This window comes from Phasianus colchicus, chromosome 10, assembly GCF_987193195.1.
Source record: "Phasianus colchicus chromosome 10, bPhaCol1.hap1.1, whole genome shotgun sequence".
Classification (NCBI taxonomy): domain Eukaryota; kingdom Metazoa; phylum Chordata; class Aves; order Galliformes; family Phasianidae; genus Phasianus; species Phasianus colchicus.
In genome coordinates, this window is record NC_143445.1 from 23,992,828 (window position 1) to 24,012,805 (window position 19,978).

General features: G+C 38.9%; 1 protein-coding gene and 1 long non-coding RNA gene across 7 annotated transcripts in view; both read left to right on the forward strand.

The window, feature by feature from the left end:
• The window catches only part of USP13 (ubiquitin specific peptidase 13), a 45,205-nt gene extending 33,453 nt beyond the window's left edge, over positions 1-11,752 (forward strand). The window contains exons 14-21 of one of the 3 annotated variants that reach the window (XM_031614574.2): positions 2,074-2,162; positions 2,466-2,588; positions 3,092-3,118; positions 4,161-4,304; positions 4,837-5,003; positions 5,383-5,548; positions 7,103-7,187; positions 7,848-11,749. In XM_031614574.2, the coding sequence (XP_031470434.2) occupies positions 2,074-2,162; positions 2,466-2,588; positions 3,092-3,118; positions 4,161-4,304; positions 4,837-5,003; positions 5,383-5,548; positions 7,103-7,187; positions 7,848-7,941 (895 nt within the window). In that variant the 3' untranslated portion in view covers positions 7,942-11,749. Of the gene's footprint in view, positions 1-2,073; positions 2,163-2,465; positions 2,589-3,091; positions 3,119-4,160; positions 4,305-4,836; positions 5,004-5,382; positions 5,549-7,102; positions 7,188-7,847 lie in introns of all 3 variants that reach the window. The other 2 variants (XM_090147755.1, XM_031614575.2) reach the window with 2 other exon arrangements.
• A 618-nt stretch (positions 11,753-12,370) lies between these two features.
• The window catches only part of LOC149916673 (uncharacterized), a 140,456-nt gene continuing 132,848 nt past the window's right edge, over positions 12,371-19,978 (forward strand). For 2 of the 4 annotated variants that reach the window (XR_016469825.1, XR_016469828.1), the window contains exons 1-2: positions 12,371-12,963; positions 13,746-13,798. This is a non-coding gene — a long non-coding RNA (uncharacterized LOC149916673). Of the gene's footprint in view, positions 12,964-13,745; positions 13,799-17,369; positions 17,506-19,978 lie in introns of those variants that run through there. The other 2 variants (XR_016469826.1, XR_016469827.1) reach the window with 2 other exon arrangements.

Genomic DNA, 19,978 nt, shown 5'->3' on the forward strand with positions numbered 1-19,978 from the left:
GGCTCATAAATACAATGTGTATGTCAAGCTTGACGAGTTGTATACTGACCAACTGAGCAGGAAATCGTTCTGAACTGTCAATCTCCACAGAGGTGATGATGCAGGACAGTCGTTAAGCCACAAGCTTTTAAAGTTCAAGCTCTTAATTGTTTGCCCACACTTTAAAATCAAATTTCATGTATTAGTTAGTGATAGAGCTCTGTACTGTGTGTTAGGAGATGCTCTGGATATCTGCACTTAATTTCTTGATGTCTTCACTTGACTAAAAATGCTGGAGGACAAAATGAGACAAAACTGGGTAAAGCAAATGAAAGTTTTATTTATTGTGTGTGAAGGTTCTTTACGTGGCTGTAAGTGTTTGCATTTGTGAGGTGCTATGTTCATAAATTTGTTTTAATTGTTATTACATTTTTTGCATGTGTCCAGATTTCAACCCACCCACTTCTGCGTGATGCAGGATTTGCTTGGATCTATCAAGTTCAATTGCTGTTAGTTGTATGGGGCCGTGGTACAAGACAGACGTAAAAGAAGGAACTTACTTTGTGTTTATATTTAGGTAAAATAAAGAACCAAGAACTTGGGCTTAGAAAGCATTGGGATGAAATAGTAAGGCAGCTGGATGACTCTAGTTCTTAAGGCAGATTTTCTTGTTGAGAACAAGAGTTTGTCCCTTATCAGGTTCCATTTCTATACGTCAGCAGTGAGGAGTGGATGAAAAATGGGCTCTGCAACTGATTTGCTGTGGTTAGGTACCCTCTGTTTTTAGGTCGCTTAACATATCAGTGCCTCATTGCTCTCTTAGTGGATGGTTTCACTGACATCCTTGTATTGAAAACTGGGAGGCAAGTGCATGTGGTAGAGAAACTGCAGCAGAAATATGTGGAGATTTGTTTTTTAAAACTGTGGCCATGGTGAAGGAAGATTTCAATCTTTTTAAGCAGATCCAGAGTTAATGTGAAACTTAGTTCTTCCTCATCCCAAAGATCTGTTGCAGCTTAACCTGGCAGGCAGCTCAGAACCCCACAGTTGTTTGTGCCTTCCTCTCCCAGTGGAAGAGGGGGGGAGGATTGGGAGGAAGAAAAACAACGAAGTAGAACTTGTGGGTTGAGCTAAAAACAAGCAGAAAAACTACTTACTAAAAAAAAAAAAAGAAAATAATATTGACAACAATATGTATTTACAAAACAAGAGGTGTACAACACAGTTGCTCATCATCTTCAACCAATGCCCAGCCAGTCCTTGAACAGCATCTGACCCCCTGGCCAACTGCTCTTAATTTTATAGTTTCTTTATTCATTATGGTATGGAATATCCCTTTGGCCAGTTTAGGCCAACTGTCCTTGTTCTATCCCATCCCAGCTCCTTGGGCCCCCTCACTTGAGCTACCTTCACTGGCAGGATCAAGAAGCTGAAATGTTCTTGGCTCTGCATCCACTGCTCAGTAACAGCTAAGACGTGTGAGTGTGTTATCCACACTGGTTTTCTCCCAAAGTGGGGGGAAAAAATAGTCTTGTACCAGACACTATGAAGGAAAAATCAGCTCTGTCCTAGCTGAAACTAGGACAAGGCCTTTAAAAGCACTGAAAAATAAACAGTAATTTGTTTATAATTCAGAATATTGTGCTGCAGATTATAAAGTTACTACAATTGCAAGGTGAAGGTAACATGGATTTAGAAAGTCACTATTGTATGGAAGGAAGGCCTCTTATTTATGATATATTGACTGTATTTTACACAGAATGAATTGGAGGAAAGGATGTTCTTTGTAAACACAAGACGAGGGAAACCAAATGTTCAGGATGACAAGTAAGGGGAAAACAGGAGCGTGGAGAAGGAGAATACATATAATATTCGAGGACATATAATATTCAAGATATATATAAATTTATTGTGCTTCTTTTCTTGAAAACTTTTCTGTGAAGTATAAGTTCTCACTTATGCTGATAAAATCTGTCGTCATTAATCTCACTCAGCCTAGAGTTGTTTATTTCAGTATTCTTGAGGTACTGAAATCTGTGCTGCTTTTGATTTTGCTGCCTTGCCTCACTGAACTGAATTTCTTGTGCTTCCTAGGAGTTCTCGTTTTGCCTCATTTCCTCAGTATTTGGTGGTGCAGATAAAGAAATTCACCTTTGGCCTTGACTGGATACCCAAAAAGCTTGGTACGTGCCTTTTGTGCTTATTTATTTCTCATTCTATCCATGGCAACCCATAAGGTATATGTGCATTTTCTTCTGTAACAAGGACCTGGTTTCAATCTCAGAACGTATCTTAAAGATTACTTGATCCTAAAGAAATTCTTTTTATTATTATTTTATTAGTTTTTGTCAAATTAAGCCAGCATATGTGGAGTTAACTTGGCTGTTGGTGGGCTGTGTACCCGGGCTCTTTTCTCTGAAGGTTGGTTGCTTTCTGAGGTAATTTTGCTGGGTTCATAAGCTTAACTCATTTCTCTGCTTCTGCAGATGTTTCGATAGACATGCCAGATTTCCTAGATATCAACCACCTTCGAGCCACAGGTCTCCAGCCAGGAGAAGAGGAACTTCCTGACATTGCACCTCCCATTATCATTCCTGAAGACCCAAAAGGTACTGAGTTTTGTTCTCCTGCTGTTCTCCGTGAAACAAAAAACCTAGTACCTAGTCAAAATTCAGCTCTCCAGAGGTTTTAATTTTGACCCTCGTCTTCTTTACCAAGATCTATTTGTTTTATTTATCTTCTTGTTCAATGAAGTGACTTAGTTTTAGTGCGTTTGGATGACCGAACTTTGTTTATAACACATTAGATTCTTTCTTAAGTTGGTTCAGGTCAGCTGCCAGTCATATTTCCTGCCAGTTTATAGTACTAGAGGCTCATTGTTCTGAATTGGCTGAGAAATGTCCCAGGTCTAATTAAAGACAAAATATCTGGGATAGAAGGATGATCATTTTTTGCCTATAATGTTTCTATGACCTAAAGAAAATTTGGAAAAAAAAACAAAACAAAACAAACAACAAATGTTTTTTTTTTCCCCATATGACTCTATGTACCCTTCATCTAATTCTTCATTTTACCTCCTTTTTCTCCATTTTTTTTCCTTCCTTTTTTTCAGATCGTATGATGAACCATTTTGTGGAGTGTATGTATCCCATTTTTGTCAGGCGGATGTTTCAATTGCTTATAAATTTGCTATGCTTTTGCTCAGCAAATGGCTTCTCTGTACATATAGTGATGCTTGGAGATTCGACCTGCATGCTTCTGTTAACTAACATTCGACTTCTGTACTTGTTCAACGCTTGCATGCGTGCAGAACTCCTTGGAGTCTGTAGTAGCATCAGTGTAGCTGATGAGCTACTGCTCTATCTGCAGCCATTAAGTATATGAAATCTGAAGTGTGTATGTGTAATAAAATACCGTTATCAGATTGGAAGGTGTTAACTGAGCTGCAGTGTTTCACAGTATTTTAACTCCAAATGTACAACTGTTGAAAGAAAGTTGCTACTCTTTTATACCTATACTTTTATTTTTAGCAATCAGGGGATCTTTTAGGTTTAAACATTGAATATATTTACAAATGTATGAGATGAGGTGCAGGTTCTTTGGATAGAACCTTAAATTAACAATTGGCTATGCTGAATGCCAAGCAGAACCTCTCTAGGTGTAAAAGTTTTTTCATGTTTTATACAATCTCTTGCTAAAGAGAGAGGATTTAGTTGTTACTTTCATTTATGAATCTGCTATACCTCTAAATTTAAGTTACTGGGTTATTAGAGACTTATTTCAGGTCTGATTTACAGCATGAAGGAACTGGAACTGCCATTTGAAAGAGGGCAAGCTGCTTAAAGTTGAAGACTGCTTTTGATGGCCTTCTCTAGCTTTGCCCAGCATCTAACTTTTCTACCCCTTGAAATTCAGTGGTGATTTTATTTATAAATAAAATCCTGTAGGAAATCATCAAGATTTAAGGACCTATGCAGATTGCTGAGACAAAAGATTACCAGTAAGTCCATAATAAATACTATAATGCTTTATACAAGGCTGTTTTCTAATGGGTGCGGGTTTATTGCAGTACTAAAATCCTAGCAGCATGCGTTATAGTATGTGGCACCATGACTTACGATAAGAAATACTACAGAATGGATTAAATTAGACTTAGTATACTAGAAGAACCTTTCTTGCAGCTCTAGATATTGATGAGTCTTCGGTTATGCAACTGGCAGAGATGGGTTTTCCTTTGGAAGCATGTCGGAAAGCTGTGTACTATACAGGCAACCTGGGTGCTGAAGTGGCTTTCAACTGGATCATTGCACATATGGAAGAGCCAGGTCAGTGACTGGAAGGTGTAAATGAACTTCAGCTTCTGATTGTGTATTGTGGCAGTCAATTGAAATTTTGAAATGCACAACAGAGAAACAGTGGCCCCTTCCCCACCCCAGGAAACCTGGAGGTTTGAGTGAATTTTTCTAAGCTGATTCTAGGGTATGCAGAAAGAAGGCAACCATCCTAAGTTACATCAAAAGCATGTGTCTTGTCCTCGCTGATGGTGTAGGCCATGTCTGTCTTCCACCCTTTGGTTAGGTCTGTGCTGCAAGAGGGAAAGCTGACGTGATCAAAAGTACCGAGAGCCCTGTTGTCTGGATACTTTTCTTCCATATCAGCCTTCTCTAGTTCATATGAGCACATTCATGCTACACTTAAAACTTGGGCCTTTCTATGATGGACAGGACTGCTAGATATTCTCTACTTTCTGTATTTCGGCCATGAAAAATTTGAGCCCATGATTTGGTTCTGAGTATACCTGAGCACTTCCTTGCTGGGGAAATCCTGATTTGGTTGAATGAATATTTCTTCTTCCAGATTTTGCTGAACCATTGGTTGTACCTGTGTTTGGAGGAGCTGCTTCCAGTGGTGTGACTGGCTTTGGGGCTGTTGGATTGGATAATCAACCTCCCGAGGAGATGGTCTCCATCATTATTTCCATGGGCTTCCAAAGGAGCCTAGCAATTCAAGCTCTGAAGGCAACAGTGAGTTCCATTGATAGCATTTGGGTTTTATTTGATACTGCGTGCTTTGTGTGAACATTTGCATGTTCAGATGCCTGTGAAACATGCATATAAAAATTAAGCTAGTGGATGATGCGTGTAGAGCTATTCTAGCAGAATCTAGGATGCATGACTTTATTGGGTTAAAGTGGGGAAGGTGACTTGTGTGTTTAATGTAATGTTAAAACGTGGACAAATATCTGCTGAGAAACATTTGGAATGTCTGAAGACCATGCATGCATCATCAAGTTTTCAGTGCTGTTGCACATGATCCTTACTCAGTTCAAAGACCAGTATGAGAGTGGTAGCATGATTCTAGAGAATGCATTAAGGGATGTTCCTTTACTTCTTTCTCTCACAGAACAATAACTTGGAGCGTGCACTGGAATGGATCTTCAGCCACCCTGAATTAGAGGAGGAAGATGGGGAGCCTGCTTTGAGCGTGATGGATTTGGAGAACCATACTAATGCGAATATCCTTGCAGAGGCAAGATCAGGGGGACCCAGTATCAAAGATGGGCCTGGAAGTAAGTACTCCTTCAGCTTAGAGGTGACTATTGTGTTGTTGTGTCACGTCTACACCATTCATATAGCTCTTCTCAGTTTAGAAAGTAGTTACATTTTTTGGACATGATCTATACAAGTTTTTTTTTTTTTTTTTACTCCTGCTTCTGGGTCTGAGTCTGTTTTGGTTGGTCTATGTTCTGTGGGTGTTGTTTGCTTAGTAAACTTTCTCTGGACTCTCTGAATAACTGGAGTCCAAATTCCTTGTTGCTAAAAGTCTTTCCTGGCCTGGACTAGGACAAGCTAGAATGTTTAGATATTCAAAAACTGAACATTCCAGAGATTACACTGCTGTTGCAAACCTGAGTTTCTGTTCTGCTCTATAATCTGGTGGTTGGAAATGGGATTGATACAATCCTTTCAACCAAGTTTCTTATGCTAATATGGCAGGTAAAATTGGTGTACTTCTTTGCTGTCATTTTTTGGGTGTTTTTTTTTTTTGAGATTCTCAGTCACACTACTGCTAAATAAACCACAAGATGGAGCTAATGTACAGCAGTCAAAGCTGTGAAAAGAACACTGGTTTTAAGTCTGTGCAAAAGCTCACTGATTCTAAGATACACCGTTTTTGAAGGGTCTTTAGTGACTTACTCTCATAACTCTTGTGTGTTCTAAACTTGTCCCTCTAAGCTTGACTGTAATGGTCTTATGAAAAATTATCAACCAATTTGATTTTGTTCCTGTGGTTGCCATTATGAGTATTCATTTCTTTGTTTTTAATATTATGAAGTTCAACCTTAAGTCTCACGGAGATATGGGAACCATTGATTTACCATTAGGTTTTAAAAGAAAAAAAAAAATTTGGAATAACTATTTTTTGTGGTACATAGCCTTTATAGACTGAGACCATTTACTGAGTGCCTGAAATCCTGATAAGCAACATGATACTGTAAAATGGCTTCAGAAAGCCCTTCCACCAAAATCCAGGCCTCTGTCCTTATGCAATATCCTGAAATAAGGTACCTTTTTTACTTTTGGTGGTAATATGGGTGAATGGCATGAATGGGTCGGGAGCAAGAACCAATGATGAGTTCTCCAGAGGTTCTAAGTACAAAAACATCCTTTGTATTAGAGGAAGAAGTTTCTTTCCTGTTCTCGTATGGGCTACTGAAATTTGGAACTTCTGGGTTTTTTTGTTCGATTTACAGGGAATCTTTGATCACATTTGTACATTTGCGTGCAGAGTTAACTCATCTAACACTTCTGTGGTGCTATCTGGGAACTGGGAATAAATCTGCTGTTTTCTCTTTCCAGAGCTGTGATCACAGCCCTGCTGTGTATGTGCAGAGACGTATGTGGGTTCGGCTTGGATTGTTTTGATGTTTGACAGTGAATTTCAGCACTAGTTAAACCAAGCATATGCTGCAGTCTTAACAGAAATTGCATTTAGAGATGCAGTGTCTGAGTTAGGAGTGCTCAGGTGCTCCTCTGGGATTAAAAAGAAAAAACTTTCCCCATATTCCTATTGCAGAACTAGCAATGAAAGACTTATGCTCTCATTTGTATTTGCTAAACAGGGTATGAGCTGTTTGGGTTCATCAGCCACATGGGAACATCCACAATGAGTGGTCACTACGTTTGTCATCTCAAAAAAGAAGGAAGGTGAGTGGAACTGAGAGAGAGAGAGACATGCAAGCCTGAGCAAATGTTTTCTTTGAAATATGTATCTGTTGAGATCAAGATTTGTTTTTATGACATGCATCATTTTTATTATGTAGATATATGTCACCAAAGAGACTGTTTCTGATTTTGCTGCAGACTGTAGATGTGATGAGTCAACTTCTGTTACAGCTGAGATCTGTGTTGAAATGTACCATTGGCTGTCCTGTCCTTATTTTCTAAATCTCTATTCGTTTGGGAGCATCAGTTCTGTACCTGGCTTCATTTATTTGAACTTCTCTCAACTTCCTCTTCCTTCTTATCAATAGAAACCCGTCAGACTATGGGCTGATACTAGTGTTAGTATCACTAGTACTGCAGTACTGATCTTGGCTCTGTTTTTTTTTATGCTCTTATTTTTTCATATTGTAAATTCATGATTTTTCCTTCATTAAAACTGTAAATACAAGTTCCTCTGCACATCCTTCTTCCTCTTTCTGATATCACCAGTAAAACTGCTTTATCTATTTATCTAGTCTTTTGTTCCTGTTACAGTGCTGAAATTTAGATTTGAAGCTCTTTGAAGTTTGGATCTGAGAAGTCCCTGATAAACTTGTGGTGATTTTTATTCATGCAATGTAATCCATCTTGTTTTTATTTCAGATGGGTGATCTACAATGACCTTAGAGTCTGTGCCTCAGAACGACCTCCTAAAGACCTGGGCTATATTTATTTTTACCACAGGATACCAAGTTAGGCCTCCAAAGCATTATTTGGCCTTAAGAAGCCATAAGCCTTTTAACCTGCCAAAAAAAAGCATCCAAGGAGAAAAAAAAAAAAAATCAACAGAAGACCCCTAGCCCTTGGACTACCAAAAAGCAAAGGAAAACTTGGGATGTTTATAGTTAATGTAAAAACAGTCATTTGATGCCTTCTTAAGTGTTAGAGGGAAAATTTCTATCAGATGATGTATAGTACCTTGTTTTAAATTTATACACTGTAAAGGATACCTTAAGACCATGCAGATTACTGGTGGAGTTTGCAGCTAGTATATGGAGAAAACAGAAGTTTCGGAATGGGACAAAACCAAACCAGTTCAGCCCAATTCCTGCATCTTCAGTCCACACATCTGTTGAAGACCATGAAGACACATTTGCATCTTTGGTAACTAGGAGTCACTGTTTTCAACCATATTCCAGACAAATTAGGGAAATCATATCACATTAAAAGTTGGAGGGAGGGGATGTATTCTACAAAGCAGAATGTCTTATTTGAGATTATTTTCATTACAGTGAGAAAAACCAGCTACAGTTGTAGCTGTTGGAATTCAGTCTTACAGTGTTTTGGTTTGTGTTGTTGATCCATAAGCCTAAGAAATCAATGGAGATGTCAGTGCCCTGTACGTTTCTGCCAAAGAGAGGATTTTATTTTTACAGAGGTAGGTTTCTCTATCATCTCTAGACTGTTTTGCAAGGTTTTCCAACAGATTCAAGATTACAGCTTGCTAAAAAACAGCAGTTTTTCTGACTGTAAAATTAAATCATGTGCTCTCAGGAAAAGTAAGCCTATCAGTTTTTCTTTGTTTTTCTTATGAAGGAGTTAATGGTCCCATTCTTATTTCTGAAAAAAATTACATGTCAATCACTCACATCCCAGCTGAAATCAACTCCCTGACAAAGTACTTGCAATGCAATTATTTCTGCTAAAGGTTGCTTAAATATTGATTTCGATCCATAAGTGGGGAAAACGCTTAGTAAAATTGCTGATTTTATTTTACTCCCCCTCTCCTTCCCTCCTCCATTTTTGAAAAACAAAAGCAATACATACCTGGTTTGAGATTTCTAGAAACTTGCAAACACGCCAATAATCTGTTTTCTTGAACAGATGCCTTCAAAAAAAAAAGGGGTTTTTAAATCTCTGGCAGGGATGAAGGAGTGGGTAGGTAGGGGCTGGCCTTTCCTGCCCTTTTTTTTTTGGTTTGATTTTGTTGTTGTTGTTTCGGTTTGCATCACAGGCAAGAATATATATGTTGGTTTTTAAACTGTAATTTAAAACATTTATTCTAGAAAAAAAATACAGTGGTGAATGTGGTTCTTTTTGTGATTCCAAAAAACTACCAAAGATTCATATGTGTATTAAGTACTGCTTAGAGATGGTTGATGGAGTTGCCTCATGTATCTTACCTGAACCTTCGTGATAAATGGGAAGGGTCAAAAAAAAACCCAACTAATTTCCCTGCTGAGCTGTCATTGTTTTCTCTGTCGTGCCTGCAAATTTAATACCAAAATTCAAGCTGTAGAAGAGAATCCAAATTAAAAATCTGGTCATGAGTATTTTTTCTAGATTTTGGGGAAAAAGATTTCTCCCTCAGATCACAGTGCCTCATGCAGAACTGAAAAAAGATATTTTGAGTCGGTTTTGATCTTAAATGATGAAAAAAATTCCCAGTGTAGAAATTCTGCACATTGGAAGTGGTGCCTAATTGCTGGGGAAGCTTCCTCCCACTTAAGTTAAAGTGCTCCTGTTGACACGGAAGAACGATGCTCCAGCACCTTAGTAAGTGGCTCCTATGAGATTCTGCTGCTTTGTAGTTATTGTGGCACCAATTCTGGACAAAATCAAATTTACCAGTAACTTTTTTTTCCTTCTTCAAGGTTGTGTGAGTATTTGTGTATGTCATCAGAAAATGCCAGGTTTCAAAACGGGATCAGCAAATTATGCAGTGAAACATCTTCTATTTAAAGTGAAAGAACAAAACATTCTTGTATCTATATTTGTGCTTTTTCATTCTGGCAGTGAAAAAGGACAAAAGGCTTCTTTTTTTTTTTAATGCCTAGTTATATCCCAAGAAATGTTCAACACAACAGCTTCCCTTTTGCCTTACGATCTTAAAGGGCTATTTATAAACTGCCATGAGCTGGTGGCCATTATCTTTTATTTAGAGACCTTGGGGTAAGTAAAAGTCAACAGAGTTGTTACCATGTTCATTATTAAACTGGAAATATGGCTGATCTCACAGGATTAAAAATGGAGCTCGGACTCTTGTAAACAATTTGTCTTGTGCATCCCAGATCAGAAACGGTTGTGGGACTGATACTGGTTTCAGTTAATATGTGGGGTACATTGAAAGCTGGGGGTTTTTAGGAAGCTGGCGGGTGATAAATGATTTGGTAGATGAAAGAGGAGAGCTATTATCTGGCTGTGACAGAAGAATGGTAGCACGTCGGCTTCTGAAGTTCTCTTCAGCTGAGCACTCCTGTGTAGTGCCTTCCTAACCTAGCGAGTGGGTCAGAAGTGTGGGGAGCAATTTATGGGAAAGGCTTACAGTCCTGCTGAAATGTAGCACTTAATAATATGTTCAGGTTCTCTGCTGTTTGAGTTTTTCTCTTATTTCCCAAAGTAGTGGATTCCCTCCTTTTCCAGATGAACAGTTCAGTTGTTTCCAGTTTATGGTAGGATATGTACCAGGGACAGTATGGTTTGGAGGAGCAGGATGTGAACCCCTGACTCACCAGCATAATGGGGGAGAGAAGCATTCATTTTTAACCTCAGCATGCAGAAGACACAATCAGGCTGTAAGGAATAGATGACTAAGTTATGAAGCCAGGATTGCTTTGCATGCTAGAATTTCTGTGCAGTTAATTGTGTTGGGCCTGGTCTCCATTCACAACTTGGGTGGTGACTGATGTGGGAACTCTGTGTCTGGGTGCTGCAGTGGCTGTTGCAGGGATGGATGTGCTGAGAGCTTCTTCATAGGAAAGTGTGGGGGAGGAACAATCACTGTGAGCAGCTTGAGACAATCTGACCTGAGAATTATGGCAAACCAGGACTTGGCGGCAAATAGTGCTGATGTTTTTTTAATAGATTTTTACCTTTTTGTATGAAAAGTTTATGTTGGGGCAGTAGAAAAGAGAGAAACTCAACTTGGTTCTTTTATTCCTAGCAGCATGCAGGATCCTGTACAGCTTTTATTCTGAGTAACAATCTCCAGTGTCCAAAACACATGTAGACACTGAGTCCTTTTTAATCTTCCTAGCCGGTATACAATTAAGATAAATTAATTTATTCAGTGCTATGGTTTAAAAACAAGTCCAGATATTTCTGGACTCTTTCCACTTGTAATTCTGTTGGGCTTGGTGGTGTTACTTCTGGCAGTGGTGTAACTGAAACCAGAATCAGCGCAGTTTCTCTGCCTCAGGCAGCTTCCACTGAGTTGTGCACATTCTGAATACGGATGCAGCTGGAGTTCACTGGCTTGTTTTAGAAGCATCTCGATTCCTTTTGTTCTCAATCCTGGCAGCAGCCATTTTTATTTTTGCTGTTTTCACGCATTGAAAGACTATGCAAAATATGTAACTAGATGTCACTTTTTATTCTTTTCCTATATCCCTTCCTACCTTAATGGCTGAGATCAGCTTCTGATTTCTATTCACTCTTAAGAGATTTTACTGTTGTATCCTGGAAGTGTCTGTGCTGGTTGACTTTGCACCATTCGGAGTTGTTCGCTTGAAGCACTGTTAATGTTTTTGAGAGTATTTGAGATGAGAAAGGTTGTGAATGGTATTGTTGCAACTGTTTTAAATTAAAAAGGAAATATTCTCACATCTTGTGGCTGTGTGGATTCTTTCTTTCTCTCCTGTCCAAACTCAAGAGGAGCAGACCAAGTATGTTTTGGTGCTGCCTCTTTTCTTACTTTCTGTGGTGATGTTTGATGTGTTACATAAAAACGTGCGTGGGAAACGGGAGTTTGTAAGGGGCTTGATCTCTTGTGACTCATGGCAGTTTTTTGGATGGCAACAGATAAATAAATGGATCTCCTCTAAAGAAGAAGAAAAAAAGAAAACAAAACAAAGAAAAACCCAAGTCCTGGGTGAATATAAACCATGACAAAACTAGAAAATAAGATTTAAACTAAGTTTAATTTTTTGTACATTTTAAGCCAATTGCCATTTTTGAACACGAGAGTTAGCACTCTTCCGCATGAACTCTGCCATCATTTTACCCTGGTCCCTGCTGTTCAGTTAAAGCTTTATCTTGGTCTGTAGTTCCTCATATTCATTTTGGAATTTGACCTGCTGATCAATAAAGCAGAGGTCTGGTGGTTTTATTTTTCCTTTCATGCAATAAATTTGCATAGCGGCATGACCATTGGGATCTTTGGTAGATTGAGGAATAGGCCAAAAAAGGAGTCTGATGGATGGTGACCCTTTCATCTTTTCACAGGATCATGGGGCCATGAGCCAGAGGAGATGTGAGAGGTAAACCTTCCAGGTCTTAAGTGGCTTTTTCTGACATGGAAGTCGGAGCCATGTTAAGTACTGAGTGATGACAAGAAAGGTAAAGATGGTTCAGTCCTGGAAGTCCAAATGTAATATTTGTTGGTTCCTTTTATCACAGATGTCCATTGTGACCATGGCAGGCCGCTCTGCACCACACTGCTACCACTTGCAGCAACTGGAACAAGGTGAGGGATCGTGCTTCCTCCTGCAAGCTGAGTGGCAGAGTTTAGGGCTCTGTTCAGACTTCACATGGTGATGTAACATGCAGGAGCTGTGCCTGCTGACTTCTGCAGATTGCTTGGAGAAGGCAGTATTAAGTAGCTGACAGGTGAATACCACCTCTGTGCTCTACTCCTCCTCACAAGAGTGGGAAATAACACCTCTCTGTCTCTCAGGTGTGCTACAGGCTTGACATGGATAAGCATGGCACTGTCTGCTGTGATGAAAGATGAGTTCTGTAACCATACCAGAGACATTGCATGTCTGACAGCTGGTGTGCAGTAAGTGATTATGTTGTGCCTTTAAAGGTGTTCTTATTTTTTAGCAGTTCTGTATGTAGGATTTCCTCCCAGCTGCTCTCTTGCTTTGCCTTCAAGACTGCACTACTGTGTCCCTGGTCTGTGCTGTGGAGCACATAACTAATAGACATTGCTGCTTATTCTTTGTCAGTACATCCGAGCAACAAAAACTAACCAGAACATCTCCTGGCAAAACACTATTCTCAAGAGCACAACTACTTTCAACTTAAGAGTTAGTGAGTTTTTATTGTCTGTTCCCTTTTCTTCTGTAGTGAAAGGCTGCTTAGCTGGCTTTTCTGACAAGAGGTTGCCTTCCACAAGCAAACTGTGGCACTAGCTCCTATTTGTTATCCTTTTGTTTGTCTGGTTTTGTCTGGTTTTTTTGTTTGCTAGCTTTTTGTTTTTCTGGCCTATCATGTCTGCTGGCTTTGCCAACAGGTACTCAGATACATTTTAATTTTGTTTCTTAGTGGCCCTTTGCTGTAAGTGTCACAGCTGCTCTGTCTACAGCAGGGCACAGGAATCTGTCCTTGTCTCACATCTGTGCTTACATCAGTCTCCGATAGCAAAACTGTTCGCAAAAAGCCCTTCCTCTGCAAGTCTGTCAATCACTTGAAGTTGGCTTTGGTGTTTGTTTATTCTTTTTTCCCTCCAGAAGGATTGTTCCATAACATTACTTCTGCTTTTATTTTGAAGTGTACAGTTGCATAATCTTCAGGAAAAATTCTCATACTTTTTTTTTTTTTTCCATTTTCCTTGTACAGAGCCTATGTGCAAAACCCCTCGGTCCAGTCCTCAGCTGCTATGAATTCTAGTTGTAAGTATAATTGAAATATTTAAAAATAAATTAAACAAAAGGAATTTAAAAAGGGAAAAAAACAAACAAACAAAGAGCCTCAGAGCAACTTGATGAATTAATTAAAATCTTCTGGTTAGGAAAAAAACATCTTCTAGGCTTAGTGTTTATGCAGAGAAGCACAGCTACATCATAAATGATAGGAAAGAAGCCTTGGATTAAAAATCCTTTGTTTCTCTGAAGGGGTCCCTCTTTTGACTTCAATTACTTGAAATGAAAACCTTCTACAAATGGAGAAGCGGAATATTTGGAAATATTTGAAGCCACAGACAAAGTTTTATTTTTTAAAACATATTTAAAAATTGCACAGATATAAATACAGATAAATAAATACAATTTATTATGTGGAAAAGAACCCAAGGAAGGCATGCTTCCATTACAGTACAAAAATACTACATTAAATGGTGCTCTGCAAATAGTAACTATGAGCTTAATAAATTTAACACATCCAATATGCACATAATAATCTATTTCCTCAAAAATCAACTATTTTAAAGAGCAGTGCAAGGGAACAACAAATTAAAGCGTCAGTAAACTACAGTTCTGTGTTTAATGTTGTACACAGCTGATAATGCACTGGGAATAGAGAGGTGAGTTATTTGTCATAAGAAACATTTTAAAACTCCATACGTTCTTGCAGACTCAGATTCTCAGTCTGAGTCTGTATGGACCTTTGTAACAGAATGTAAACATTCAGGAGTAGGGCTGAACTCCCACCTCTGCATCCACTTCACTGCGATGCCTTGCACGTATGCTTGCCCACCAACAGGAAATGTGACACACCAAGTCTGCACAGCAGCACAGCTCTTCAGATAGCACAGGTGAAAGTATCTGCCAACCCTACAGACTCTTCTTTCTTGTACGTTGGCTTAAAAATAAAGCCAAAAAAACGGATGCAAGTTTGCAAAGGTTTTCAAACAGTTTACAGTGTATAGAAGCAGCTGCACAGAATGCCTTTCAAAACTATATAGTTTTATTTTACTTTAGATATGTTATATTCTGATATATAAAATATATTTATAAATGTTTTGATTTTTCTGAATTTACAATAATTGTTGATATTAAAAAGGCTGTTGAAATTAAAGTTCTAGCCAATGTCATCGACAGTCTGTAAATGTGGAAGGGGAAAAAAAAGATCAAAGCACGTTAAGTCTTGACCGTGCAAGCTTGCTGTCACACGTGCAAGCATTTGTAAAGTTACAGCTTAGTATTCCTTCTGTCTCTCTCCCATGCATAGTACCTATTGCTTGTGGGCTGAAGCTCTGACACCTTCTGTGAGTTCTGTGGCATGCTTGTTTTTCCTCTTGCTTAGTTTTCTTCAAAGCATCAGTGGTCACTTCATGCATATGGTACTCTTGTCTCTGATATATGTCAGCAGTCCAGGAATAGAACTATAATGAAATAATCTGATTTCTAGCCTAGATGAGGTTTGTATAATAGATAATACTGTATTTCATATGGCCTAAACCACCAATTATTTTCACAACGTGCAGTGCGTTTTTCTGCCACTTCTATCCGTAAATGCTCAGTATTATAAGCAGTTACAACATAGACTCACTGTACAGACTGCAAAATTAACAACACTGCTGACCAGAAATCTCTCTAACTGTGCAGGTTATTATGGGAAGTAATTAATATGTCTCATTTTGCAGACACGTGTTCAGGCAAGAGAGACCTACGGCCAATCTGTGTGACAGTCCCAATTCTCACTGGCTCTGACAGACAACGATTTAGGCCTCTAGCTGCCAGTAGTTCCTTAGTTATTATTCCTGCCATGGAGGCCTGTGCTCTACAAATGTTGGTAGGATCATCTGGCTGATCTGTTGGTGCTGCTGAGATCCTCCTGCCTGCCTGACGGACAAGCCCAGGTTTTCTAAATTGACCCATTCAGTTATTTGTGCTGAGCTTTCAGATGAGTCAGGCATCCGCAGCTGAAATTGGTGGATGCAGGAGATTGTCAGCTCTGTGAAGTTTTACATCTAAATGTTTAAACCAGAACAGTCGGAGGGACAGGCAGCCATCAGAGCTAGTGGGCAAGCTTGAGAAGCCTGGCCATGGTGAGTGCACACAAGATAACAGTGGCTTCAGTGGTTCTGGGAATCTTTTTCTCTGGTTTGGTGCTGTCTAATTTTAACTAGTAAAGGAAACGTGCAAATCCAATCACCCAGCTTCGTGGTGAAAGCTGTGCGCTTTGTGAGGATAGCAAAACTTGTCTGCTGGCACTCTTGTTGCAGATGTCTGTCAATAATTAAACATGAAATCCACAACACAGTGATTTCTGAGGTTGAGGTTTAAAAAGGACTCTCTGTTTTGTTTAAACTTTCCAAAATAAGCTGAACTCTGTCGTGAATTTGGCAGATGCAAAGTGCTTTTAAAGTATCCCACGGAAGATATTGATTAATAGATTAAAAAATACCCTGTGTGTGCACCCTCTGCATGCATTCTCTAAACATATACTTGGGTAGCAGCACTACATGCTTTGTATTTATATTTCAGTACAGTTATTTTTTAGTGTAGTTGCATGCAATATTGTCATATGAGGTTTAGCATTATTGGAACCTCCCTTGGATAGTTGCGGAAGTGCTCTGATTTAACAGATTTTAAGAAAATGCCATTACATACAGATATGTTTGTATTTACCTGAAGATCAAATCCCCACTTTAAACAAACAAACCAGTCTATTGCAACAAGGGTATTAGAGTCATTACAGTTTAAAAAGACCAGCAAGAAATGAGCCTATTGCTTTTGTTGTAAAGCCTCACTCCATAAATAATCCCTTTGATTCTGGTTACTGTTCAGCACATACAGTGGTACCAGAGGGCAGCTCTCATCTGGTAACTGCATTTGAGCTAATCATGCAAAGACCACAGACTTTGAGTGTTCAGCAGCTTCATGGATCAGACTTGTTATAAATAAATACTTGTAAATCTTTGCAGAGGAGAGGGACAGTCACAAGCTTGGGTTAGGAAAGTGCTTCTTACTTGCCTGAAATATGTAAAACAGAGGAATGACTCAAAAGCTTGGAATCAGTTACCTGGTAGTGATATGATACATTACCTCTGGAGAAAGAGGGGAGTAACAAGAAGGGGAAGCAGGAGGAGAAGGTGATGATAAATTATCACAGCACTAATTTAGCATCAGCCTGTAGATTCTTTGCTGTTGTGACCCAGGAGTGTCTCAGGATCTCATGTCTGCTGAAATTTCCAGTCCTTAAGTAAAACTGCTTCCTTACTTGGATCTGAGCAACCACATACTTGTGTGGCCTTCTCTGAATTTACGTGGGTCACACATTCTGTGAGACAGCAGCGTTCCTCTGCCTTTGTGTGATTCTATAGTGCACAGTGGCTGCCTGCACACCTGGATAACAGGGGATAGGAGGAGATGTTGACTGGGGGGAGCTCGCAGGGAGCAATGAGAAGAAGATCCAGATTTCCTGTCTCTCACCCTCAAACTCAATATGCTACTGTTCAGCAGCCTTATTTATCCTGCCTTTTGCTTGGTTAGAATTACAGTGATTGCACTTCTTTCCTAGGGCGTTAATATGCTGCAGTCTCCTGACCATGAGGAGTCCTATGCACTGATAGTGTTTGATGGTGGGAGCTACAGGAGGACAGTAAGGCCCAGAATACTGAAGTATGCACAGCCCTGAACCTAGAAGTACTAAGAGCTACTGAATGCAGGGAAGTCTGGCACAGGGGCTGCCCAGCAAGATTTTCTAACAAAATTTCTGTGTTTGTCATACATGTGATAGAGAAAAAAATAGAGGTTTAGTGAACTGTCACCAATATCAAATGTTCCTTGTCATTCTGACTTGAGTTTTTTTATTTGAGAGGTATAAAAATATAATTTTTGAGCAGCTCATTTGTCTGGGTAATCCCTAATTATCCCACAGCACAGCAGATATTCTGGAAGGACTCGGTGTGATGGTAGGGCATCAAGCAAAATCTAAGCACATATGCCTTTGCTTTACGATCTCTTCTCAAAGCTGCCTCCCTTCCCTCTTATCACTTCCCAGATTCAATTGCAGTGCTCCTTCTGCTCTGCCTTATCGATACGGGGCTGTCATCACACATCGCTGTCAAAGCAAAGAGCAAACTGTTGTCAGCAGATATGCACACAGCAGCATGCTTAGCTAAAATGTCATTCCAAGGCAGTCTTTGATAACCAGTCCTTAGAGAAAATTGAAGAAATAATTTGTCATTATATGCTTGATAGATAAATAGGAATGTATATAAACAGTGAGTTAATAGAACACTATTAAAAAATTTTTGTAGCTGTTTCAGCACCTCTATTCTGCAGGCATGAATGAGAGGTAAGCCTCTTATTTTTAATAAGAAATGATTATTTTAACCAATTATGTTGTTAATTAGATGCAGTGATTGCACTAACTGAGATGGAATTTTCCTTTAAGTGGTTGCTCAAAATAACAGACAGCTGCAAGAAACTTAAGCTCATACTGGTGGAACTGTTCAATTCTTACAGAGATTCTTACTTTGTGATTTGTGCATCTGATTTTTTTCTTAAGTAGTTGAGTTGTTCTGTTTTGTTGTTGTTTTCATTGCTGTTTACAAGAAATGTGCTGCTCATTCCACTTCATCACACTCAAGTATCTACCTTGCACTTCGCATCCCTGACCATGAATCAGTGCGGTGCTATCCAATTGTATTTGTTTTTTCCACTGTTCAGAAAAAGTAGTAAAAATACCAATAACTGAAAATGCCTCCCCTTAGAAATATATGTATTCCTGTATTTGATTGACACCTTTATCTCGAGCTAAGCCTATTTGCATTCTACCAAAATCAATCCATTTGTTGTGTAACTGTGCAGCCCCATCCCTCGATACTGTTCCCCATTCATCCAAGCAGGGAAAAATTAAAATGAAATGCATATATATTTTTTAAGGAGCTGGAAGTACTGATGTTATCTAAGCATTTAGCCTGCTGTGATAAATGTCACTGAAACTTTTTTGCTACTGTTTGCCACAGCAGCAGGATTGTATCTCAGTCCCGATCTACAAGCATTAAATAGAGGATACTTTTCAGCAAAAACTTTCCCTTGAGCATGCTTTGCAGGTATGAGCTCCTACGAAGACTTCTTTTTATTTGCAAAAGTGCTCTGTGGCTTAATATGTTTTGAATGACATAATACACATAATATGTGCATGCACATGCATGCATATGTAGTACCTGATGCATAATAGAATAATCTTTCTAATAGATATTGCGATTTATATTGTATCTGCATCATTTAAACATAAGAATATTGAAAACCCTCTTATCACATTTCAGAAAATGATATTTGGTCCTCTATGCCAACAAGGCTATCCTGTATATTCTGTTTTTAGTAATTAAAATAAAAATAAAGCATAGCACAATTTTACAAAAAGAAAGATTAAAGTGCATAAGTACACATTGACAGATCCTGCTGTGAGCTCTTTTGAAGCAGACATTCTCTGTCCATGATCAGGGGTAGCTGGTTTAAACAGCAACAATTCTAGTGCAAATTACTGCTTCTGCTTGCAACAGCTGTCCTTTCAATATATACATGGCCTAATCTCATAGACCTCCATGTAGTGTTCTGTTAATATCACACGTGGTTTGCATCGAACTTGGCCCAAATTAATCAAGGTACCTTTGGAAGCAAAGTTGCCAACTAATAAATACATTCAAAACAAAATACATCCCTTTTTCATGCATCTGTTTTCAGAGCTGTGTTAAAGATGAACCTTGAAGATATTTCAGAGAAAGCAAAGGACGGAAAATTCACGTTGCATGGCGAAGTGATGTCAGTATAGTGAGATGAGCAACTAAGCAGGTTCCTTGGATGTGCTGCTTGCCATTTTAATGTGCGATAATTATTATCTAGGTTTGTTTTTCATATATTTCTTCATATATCTGTTTATGTATATATATATAGAGAGAGAGAAAGCAAGCAAGCTTGCATGGGATGAAGATCTTCATCTAATTCAGGGCTTTGTCAGATCAGCTGCTGCTCATTTGGATCCGTTGAGTCTGAGCATATTTTTAGAATATTTTGTGCTTTTGAACTTTTCCTTTTTGAATAACATCTGAGAGAATTCCCCTACTGATCTACAATCGTGATCTTTTTTAAATTGTGGTCATTTTGAGATGAGTAATAAAA